The 9,651-nt window shown below is 40.9% G+C and overlaps 1 protein-coding gene across 1 annotated transcript; it reads right to left on the bottom strand.

Annotated features, from left to right (window-relative positions):
• Positions 1 to 184: 184 nt before the first annotated feature.
• Positions 185 to 9,472, bottom strand: LOC119892193 (acyl-CoA dehydrogenase family member 11-like). Its single transcript, XM_038704337.1, has 15 exons — positions 9,364 to 9,472; positions 7,985 to 8,273; positions 7,262 to 7,485; positions 6,929 to 7,028; positions 6,221 to 6,338; positions 5,461 to 5,603; positions 5,204 to 5,356; positions 2,903 to 2,997; positions 2,713 to 2,812; positions 2,481 to 2,621; positions 1,891 to 1,983; positions 1,701 to 1,808; positions 1,428 to 1,599; positions 710 to 776; positions 185 to 609 (listed from the first exon to the last, which is right to left on the bottom strand). The coding sequence occupies exons 2-15, from the start codon at positions 8,261 to 8,263 to the stop codon at positions 495 to 497; spliced, it is 1,908 nt and encodes a 635-aa protein (XP_038560265.1). The 5' UTR covers positions 8,264 to 8,273; positions 9,364 to 9,472; the 3' UTR covers positions 185 to 494.
• Positions 9,473 to 9,651: the final 179 nt, after the last annotated feature.

Raw genomic sequence — 9,651 nt, 5'->3', positions numbered from 1 at the left:
TTTGTCAGGGATCTCCTTGCATCTGCTCTAGATAAGGTATGGTCTGCTGATCTTTGTTTACTCTTTCCTTCAAAGTCTAATCACTGTGAGAGTGATCATGACTGTGAATGTGAGAAACCGAGGTCATGTGTTATGTATCTTTTTAATCATCCAGGTCTGGATAATCATTCTCCACTGCAAAAAATCCAAATCTATAGTTTCATATTTATTGCACACAAAAAATTCAGATACTTCACATACAGATGTAAATATCAAAAATACCAAATCACATAAAATGCTTCACACAGACAGAACTACACTGCATTAGACACTTAATTTACAGTGCAGTTGTGTGTGTTTTTACAGAAGTGGGTTTTTAATTATTGTTATAAAATATGGACTCAGTCATCTACAATAAAAATTCTGCCACAGAATTAAAGTGAGGCACAGCAATTGCAGATTAAGTGACAGATTCACCCGTTATCAGTTAACATTCATCTGTTATCAATGAACATTCAGCCTTGGATCGGCCGGTCATACACTAGCACGGCATCGAGTGGTGGAGTGCTAGGATCATAGCAGCCTCTCGCTTGTTTAGTCACCACAGGACACAAGTCTTGTTCACACCACCTGATAAATGCAAAAAATAAATAAATAAAAAATAAAATCATGAAGTAATTTGTGTTACATGTATATGATATGTATAAATGTAAATTTATTTATTTTTTACCTCACAGCTGCATAGGTGTCAGATGGAGAGGCTCCTTTCCAACACGCATGGTCAATGAGAAGAGCACCTGTTAACATACAGATAGATAAAGGGGAACTCACACATCAGAATCTGTTTTAGGAAGTACTACTGCATATGTGGAAAAAAGCTGTATAAAGACTTTTGTGGCTGCAGAGAGAGCTGTTTCAAATCTTATAAATTGCCAGAAGTGACTACACATCAGTTGGGGCTACAGACTATAAGTTTAAAAATGTAAAAAATCTGAGCGTGTGGGGTTAGAAAGAAATCAGATTACCAGACCTTTATAAGCCTGCTCCTCATCTCTGCTTGAGGCTAGCGGCTCTATGCTATGTTAGCTGCTCCTAGCACAACCCAATGATATCTGATTGAACTGTTGGTGCTCCAGTTGCTCTGTGAGTAATGCAGGCACCAGGTTTTAACAAGGAAGAAGAATGTGTGAATAATAATAAAAAAAACATCTCTCTGGTCCTGCTGCACAATTTAGATTTTTTTAACTGTCTATTGAGAATCTGACAATGTTCAATATCAATATCCATCCATCCATCATCAACCGTTTATCCTGCGCACAGGGTCGCAGGGGGCTGGAGCCAATCCCAGTTGGCATCGGGCGAAAGGCGGGGTACACCCTGGACAGGTCGCCAGTCCATCGCAGGGCCACACCATAGACAAACAACCACTCACTCACTGTGGTACCTACCCATGTAGATGCGAGCCAGGCTGTATGCCAGGTCTCTGGCTGCTAATTCCAGAGAGCCGGGTGCTCTGGTAGCTGCTACCTGAACAAAGTGCTCTAGTTCAGAGAGAGCAGCATCTACTGCTTTGACTGCTGAGGCCAATGAAGAAACACTTGATGCACTTGCAAGCAGGGACTACAAGGAGAAGAAAACAAGTGCACAACACATTCTTGTTAAACTCTGTCACAGACTAGTTTCTGAACTTGTTTGACGGGCTCATACCCTGGGCCCTGTACCTTGGTATGGGTGAAGTAAGCGTGAAGAACCATTCCTGAGCTGCGAGCCACAGAACGCAGAACATCCAGAGACAAAACATTTGTTGTACCTTCCCATATACTTAACACCTGAGAGAGAGAAAGAGACAGGTAAGCTTCAAAAGTGCAAAGACTGTAAAAAGTACTGTTGATTTTTACACATTGACCTCACCTGTGCATCACGAAGTAGTCCAGGCAAACCGGTATCCTCAATGTATCCCTGTCCCCCGAAGCTTTCCAAACCCTCAGACACCACAGCCACGGCCTGAGACAAAACAAAACAAGGATGTTAACTGTCAGTATCAAAACAGCAAGATGACAAGTGTTGTGAGAATGAGATAAAGGTGAAGAACAGGACACTGGAAGCCACTAGTTGTGGTTCTTGGGGGGGCCTTCATAAAGGCTGTTTGACTGCCTGAAAAATATACAAGCCATATAGTGCTTTAACTCTGATGGCCAGTGTTTTAAGACTGAGCAGTGTCAACATGAAGGCAGTTCAGTGCCCTACTCTCTGGAATCTAAAGCAAGAGAGGAGGAGGGGTTGACTAGAGAAGTTTTGAATTTGGAGATAGAAATTCAACACAGATGGTCAGGCCAGTACCTGGTGTTGAAACTAGCTTCTTATCAGAGGTCGCCCTTTTTCCTTAGTCTGAATTCATAATGCGCTAAGGGCGCCTGGAGATGGTGACCCGAGAGAGCGAGGTTTCTTGTGGTGGGCCACTTGTCGCTACACAAGGTATCTCATTTGTACGAGCCATGCACCTGCTTCCCAGTGTACAGTTTGACCACAGGAGTGAGCAGACGTAACAGGTGTGTATCGAGCTGGGTCGCCATGCCGCTTTCCTCTCGGCCCAACAGACGACACACATCCATCACCAGAAGGAACGCTCCACGTGTCTCCACCTGTCCATGTCATAAGCAAGCGTGAGTGAGGCACGATGGGAAACACTGTATAGAGTTTGTGTCTCTGTTTCTTCATCCACTGCCAACTCACCTCCATCCTAGCGAGAGTCTGCATGTGCAGTGGGTGCTCTTTAAGAAGCTTTCCAAAGGCAGTCCGGCGAGTGGCGTAGTCACGAGCTAACTGGACAACCCTGTGAACACACACGAATACGCATGTTATTAATCAGCTTATTTATAGCAAGTTTTTAGAAATGAGTGCAATAGAATGAATGTTATCCTGCCTTCTCATTGCGGCTACTGCAGAGACGCTATTGTGGATCCGGGTTATAGTTAGCATGTTAGCTATGGAGGCCACACCTCTCCCTTCCTCTGAGAGCTGTAAATGTAGAGAAGGAATACATATGCCAAATATTTTGACACAGGTAGTTGGTATCTATTGTGAACTTAGGTAAACATAAGTGTCTTGTTTTGAATCAATATCAAACAGAATATTCACACATGTATAGATGCATGAAGAATAACCTAATTTGGACACATAATCTCAGTAGGTCTAGGAAGGTTAAATATCCCAACGTCAGGAAGTATCCTTGAGATTTGGTTTGACACTACACTGTGTTCTCACTATGTACTGCTTTTGCCAGTCTCTAATAAAGTTATAATAAATATTACTGCGTAAGACATCCTGAGATTCCTGAGCCCTTCTTCGTCAATAGAGTTGACAAGCTCACAAGAATTTCCGTCACATGTGTTGAGTGTGTTGTCGATGGATACTATTCTTCCACAATGCAATGCACAAAGGAAATAATAGAGGTGCTCACAGCTGGAAAAAATTCAAATTGTGGTGGTGAAACAGCATCTTGGAACTAGGGATGCACCGAAATGAAATTTCTTGGCCGAAGCGGATTATAATGAAAAACTTTTCGAATGCCGAACAAGGTTTTTCACATTTTTCTATTTATTTTGCCTTTTTTTTTTTTTTAACCGTTGCATAAATTAAAGTCAAAATGTGCCTTTTATTTAGTGTTTCCAACAGGATTTTGAGAGACTATGGTGGGTGGGTCCGAGGACAAGAGATAAATTACCCGAAGGTCCCGCAAGGTGCTGACAGCTCAGCACAACACCAGCATCTCCATCTGTTCAGCAAGTGTTTCTCTTCCGGCACACGCTACGCTTACACATGCGCACTGACGATCCAGTGTTAGGGATACAGTTTTGGATTTATTTTCCCACTTTATTGAAAGTTTTATTCTTTTTACAATGTTATTTACAACATTAAACATTGAAATATGTATGGTAATAGGATCTATATTAACTTATTGGGAGAAAACTGGTAGTTCTATTTAAAGTCAGAGGTTGAGCACCCCCATATCACCGAAATGGCCTGATCCTTGTTTGACTGTGAAGCTTCGACTGTGAGATTGACAGTCGAATCAGGTTCTGCCCATCGAAGCATCGAATCGTCGACTATTTGGGGTCAACCCTAATTACTATAAAGGCTTGAATACATGTGCACTCCAAATTTAGGTGTGGCTAGCTTGAGTGCCGTTTCAGAAACGAGTGACAGAAACACTCAAAGCGGGTCAGACTTTTTAAGAAGTCAGCCACAGATGGAGCGGATATGCTAGGAGGCAATTCAGCAAAACAGTGTCTGCAAACGGCAATTTTTGCGTCTCTCTCGGACACTAGTTTCACACTGCTGACATGTCAACGTAATTGTTTTGACTTCTTAGGCTGAACACCGAAAGTTATAAATCACAGGGAAAACATTTTGCTGTGTATTTGTGAAGTTTCATTGGCAGTGATATTTCAGAGTCACGGTTTCATTGACGTAACATGTAATTTCCAGCTAGTATAAAATGATAAAGCATGCTGATTTCTTTTGCAGAGTAATTGCTAAAGAATACTTTGATGAGTATTATTAAATATTTACTGTACAGAACTAGTATGTAGTATGGTTTTGGAGTATGCTCAATATAAATTCATACTAATTACACTAACTAATTTACATGTACATTTTGGGGCATTCACTGTTAATTGTTGCTCTGTTAAGTAATATTTTTTATATCATCACTAATCAATGATTAATGCTCTATGCAGCTCTTGACTGCTTTTAAAGTCATCGGCAGTTTACCAGCTCTCATGAGTTGCAGATACAGTGAGCTAAAGAGACCCAAATAATTATCACACAAGCTGGTGGGCAAAAATAGAGGTACTACGAAAGTTGCTTTGTGTACATGCTAACAAATTAGCCATGTGAAATATGGCATTGAAAATCAAGATTTGTTGGTCTTGGTCTACTTCTAGCCTTCTATCAGTCAACAGCTCTTTGTTATAGAGGACTGGCAAACAATATTATTGTGAATGTTCCACTTGGCAGAATAACACCATAGAGGTTCTGCTTATTCCCACTGCACAAAGCTTTAGTATAAACAAAGTGAGCTGTACCTGACCCAGTGTGGCTTTGCTCCTACACAGACACTGACCACATCTATATAGACCAGAGAAGGAACCTGCTTATCATTACAAGTTTATCATTACGGTAATTACTAATAATTACAGTAATTACTAATGATGTAACTTACCCTATGTGCCGGCAGGCCATCCAGCAGTAACTCAGCAGTCGGCATCTGTCTTGTGCCCAGTTTGTCCTTCAGTCTCTGAACCTCTATACCCTTCAGCTGGCCTTCCTCATCTCTACTCACCTCTGCGTAGAACAAAGACAAACCCCTGCTACCCTGCGATGCAGAGACAAGCATGCATACGGTGCAATGAAATCCCTTTGTAAGTCATTCAAAAAGAGTAATGGCTGATGTTAGAGAAGTTTAACAATTAGCAGTACTGGAGTGGTTGCTCCTGTTCTGTCCTGAATTCTCGCCAGTGTGAGAGTCATGTCTGCATCTGTAGCAGAGGTGAACCACTTGAAGCCGTGTAGTTTGTATGAACCATCTGTTTGGGGGACGGCCACCGTCTCTGTGCCGCTGGCTGAGGAGATTCAAGACAGACAGAAGCAACTCATGGTGCATTATGTACAATAGTTGTTCTGCACAAAAAAAGCCAAAGGGTATTAAATAGATAGTAAGTGATTGTAATCCAATTCACTTTTTGTTAAATTCAGCAAATACTTCCTCATGGTTTGCTAGCTCTCCGTTTTGTCTGGGCTATGAAAGAAAATTCAGTTTCCCTACACAACCCTGGCTCTGGAAATTAAAAAAAAGAAAGTGGTGGGGAACTTTCCCCACAACAGGTGCATTTCAACGTGCTGGACTCCAGGCAATGTGAAGAAGGAGAGATGAACAATAAACAGCCAAAGAGCAAACACAGAAGAAAGTTATATGACCAGGCAAGGATGAAGGTGTTGCAACGCAGAAAAAACTTAAAAGATTTGAAATTTGGGGGGGACGGAGCCTCTGATGGAGCATCGGAGGAAGGGGTGTATTTTGTGGCAGATGAGTTCAAATATCAACAAACCTTCTGCTGAATCACTTTCTCTGCCTTTAAATACTGTAGTTAAACAAATTTCCTCGACAGATAACTCAAGTATCACTGGGATATAAATGAAGTGCATTCTAGTTCATGTAAGACTGAGTGTAACTACTGACCCACGTCAGATCCTCCCTGTCTTTCTGTCATCCACTGTCCAGACGTCCAGAAACGTTCAGGCTGACGGGTGGTCAAGCGACTGTAGGCCTCATCTACTAGCCACGAAGCATCTATGGACTTCAAATTCACAACCAGAAAATCACTTATTAATTTTACAAGTTCAAAAAAAATGGTGATTGGGAAATCAGGTCAAAATAAAAATGTGTTTACATGAGCAAAAACTCTTGACTACTCTAAAATCCATGTTTATATATGTAGCTGTTCTGTAATCATCTCTTACTGTGAGCATTTGTCTGAGCTTTATTAACTACTTGTCCAGCTGTGTCCAAGTCTTATACTTTATATTTATTTATTAGACTATATATAGTCTAATATATATAGTCTAATTTTGGATAGAATTTTTGGATAGTGCTACAAAGAAGGATCGTTCCCTTCATCCTGCTGCACTGCCACATTACTGTCTCCATCATGCACACGTGTTCTTGTAAAGAAGCATGAAAAACAGGCTTCTTATTTACATAACTTTTAAGAAATTCAGGTTACTGCAGAGAACCAACTATAATCTGGTTATTTATGTGCATGAAAACACAGTTAAACTAACATCATTTAATGTTTAAGGTTTGGTTTGCTGCCAAAAAGAACAATATTGTTGGGTTAAGACATAGCTTATAGCATACAATGTCCGTTCATTTGTTTTTCTGACACACCTGGATGACTTTAGCAGCTCCATCAGTCATGGCCAGAGGACACGTGTAGAGACCAGAGGAGGGAGAGAAGATGTACAACTTGCTCATTTGGTAAACACGACTGGAAAACACACACACACACACACACACACACACACACACACACACACACACACACACACACACACACACACACACACACACACACACACACACACACACACACACACACACACACGAATTCTGTTAGTTCCTCATTTATAAAATTTGTCCCAATAGTAACCAACATGTTTTATTGAACTGAAAAATGACATATGAGCTAAACTCAAAAAGGAAGTAAAACTGTCTCCTAACCTCCACTCCCCACATGGCCTCTCATAACCAATGGCAACCAGTCCTTCCTGTGCTGACAGTTCCTTCATGCGTTTCCAGGTCGGGGAGGTCACGATGTGGTCCACTCTGCGACCCCAGGGGTCAAAGTGCACCAACCGTGGAGGGGTAGCCTCACACTCTCGGCCCCACCCGTCCACCTCATTTGCCACACGCTCTCCAAATGCACACAAGTCTGTGAAAGCTGCCTATGATCATTGATAATGAACAAGAACTCTGCTTATTTTCCTGACAAGATAGATCCTGTCCAGCTGTTCATATTGTTACAAATTCATGTGCGTTTAGTCGGACATAATAGTAAGAACAAAACTTGCTTTGTTATTGGCTGTTGTTTTGCATCAGACATGTAACTGAGGTTCTAATTCATTAATAAGACAAAAAATATTTGCAAAACATTTTTACAATAGCATTTTTTTACCATGCCTTTGCATATGCTAAACTGTTTTTTTGCAGCTCATCAATACCAAAACAACTTGTTAGAACAAAATCAAATGACTACATTATAATATTTTAATGTGCATCTCATATGCACTTATAGCTAACTTGACCCCCTGCTCTTTGCCTCTAAAACTAATGACACCCTTTCTCAGGTATTACAGAGGATCCAAATGTAGTTAGATGTGTTGGGTCATTTTTGTCTAGTATTTCCAACAGCAGCTGAAAACACCAGCTGTGCTCCCTCCTCACCTCCTGGGGCAGGTGTCTCCTCAGGTATCCCCTGAGCAAGGCATCCTCTAGAAATGGGTTCTTCAGCAGTGGCCTCTCCTGAAAGAAAGGTCCTATCTTGGCTCTGGAGAACGGCAAATTGCCTTCTGCCTCCCAGAGTTGTTCTTCATCAGATCTTCTTGTGCCCGACTCTGCTACACTGGCTGATCTGATGTGGATGCGCGGTCGAGGAACACCACGCCACACCCTGCAGCAGCCTCCAGCTATCCGGCAGTTCAGTAGGGCTGAACACACTGACATGGCTCAAGACCTGCAGTCCGGGGTGAGGAGAGAATGAGCACAGTGCAGTGAGATGAAGCATTCAACTGTGTGAAAATAAGTAGGGAGGGAAAACTCTTGGTTTTATTCATTAAGCAATTAACAGTGTGATCTAAAATCCAAAATACTAATATAAAAGCATATACTGCATGTCTTGGTTTACCTGCAAGTGATGTTACTTAGAAATAAGTAGTAATATTGCACCTTTGTTGGCATTTGTGGATATGTAGAACGTTTGTCTTTCGACATTTTATGAAGCCACAACTCAAACTCTTAAACATACATCTACAATGTCAAGACTTGATGGTTGGGATACTGGCCTCATATATCAGTTTCTGCCAAAATGTGCTTTACTCTTAAATTAGAAATGTCACAAGAGCATACACTACAACAGTGAACTCGATGAGAATCTGTGTCCATTACCAATAGATGGTGTTTTAGGCCTCATATTTACTTACTTACTTATTGCTCGCTCTTTTATATATTTCGGCCTACTTACAATCACACCCATATAATAAAATCCGCAATGATAAACAACAGTGTGGTTGGAAAGCTGCAAACACGCAACGTTAAACTGATGTGATGAGCTCCTAATTTCTTTTTACGTGTGTTAGCCCAACATTATAGTTTATAATAATTTTGTCCACCACTCCATAGTGCCGTCAATATTCCCTCTCCATCATTAAACTGAAAGAAGCTCAGTAAACAAACATTCAACAAAGTGGGGCAAAGTTCATTCATCTTCGCTGTCATTTGTGTGCAGGTACCTTCCCATTTGGGTCAGTACGCTCACTTGATTACTTGATTTAACCTTACAGTCTAGTGGATAATCCAGGCAACAAGTTACAATCCCCAACTGTTAGTTAAGCCCTTTACCAACAAACTGCGTCGTATATTGTCCACTCTGCAACGCGAAGTGAGAGCGAGCTAGCTAGCAGCAAGCTAACACTTAACTTACGAGGCTTTTCTATCAGTGTTATTCACTTTTATCCAGTTTACATTGAAAACTGCTTTGACTTTGATACCATGGACTCCTCTGCACGTCAAATGTATAAGCTTATTAGAAAAACTTTCAATCTTACCTGATGTTAGCCCAGCAGTGTTTATACTCAGCACAGCTGCAAACTCTCGCCTTCAAAATAAAAGTCCTGTTCCTTGTTAAAGTGTCCGTTCACTCAAATACATAAAAATATCCTGTAATTACTTAAAAGTGGTATGCAGATAGTTTACCTCATTTGCCCACATTGTGAGATCTTGCTAATCTATCATTTCTATTTATCTATATACCTTTTTTCTTCTTCTTTTTTTTCAGTTGAATGGTTTTGCTCACAATATTAAACTTTTACATTTAAAATTAACACATCTCATTG

This window comes from Micropterus salmoides, unplaced genomic scaffold (genome assembly GCF_014851395.1).
Source record: "Micropterus salmoides isolate LMB-PRFRI ecotype aquatic unplaced genomic scaffold, ASM1485139v1 Ms_hic_scaffold_7, whole genome shotgun sequence".
Lineage (NCBI taxonomy): Eukaryota > Metazoa > Chordata > Actinopteri > Centrarchiformes > Centrarchidae > Micropterus > Micropterus salmoides.
Note: the sequence above shows the minus strand (reverse complement) of the source record. Positions and strands in the feature narration are given on the sequence as shown.

What these genes read in the sequence shown, in the direction of transcription:
- LOC119892193 (XM_038704337.1), bottom strand. Translation starts at nt 8,263, where the DNA reads ATGTCAGTGTGTTCAGCCCTACTGAACTGCCGGATAGCTGGAGGCTGC. An exon ending in ACAGGGAGGATCTGACGTGG is followed by an intron (nt 5,604 to 6,220) that starts GTCAGTAGTTAC and finishes GAATCTCCTCAG; the next exon opens with CCAGCGGCACAGAGACGGTG. An exon ending in CCTGGCTCGCATCTACATGG is followed by an intron (nt 777 to 1,427) that starts GTAGGTACCACA and finishes GTATGTTAACAG; the next exon opens with GTGCTCTTCTCATTGACCAT.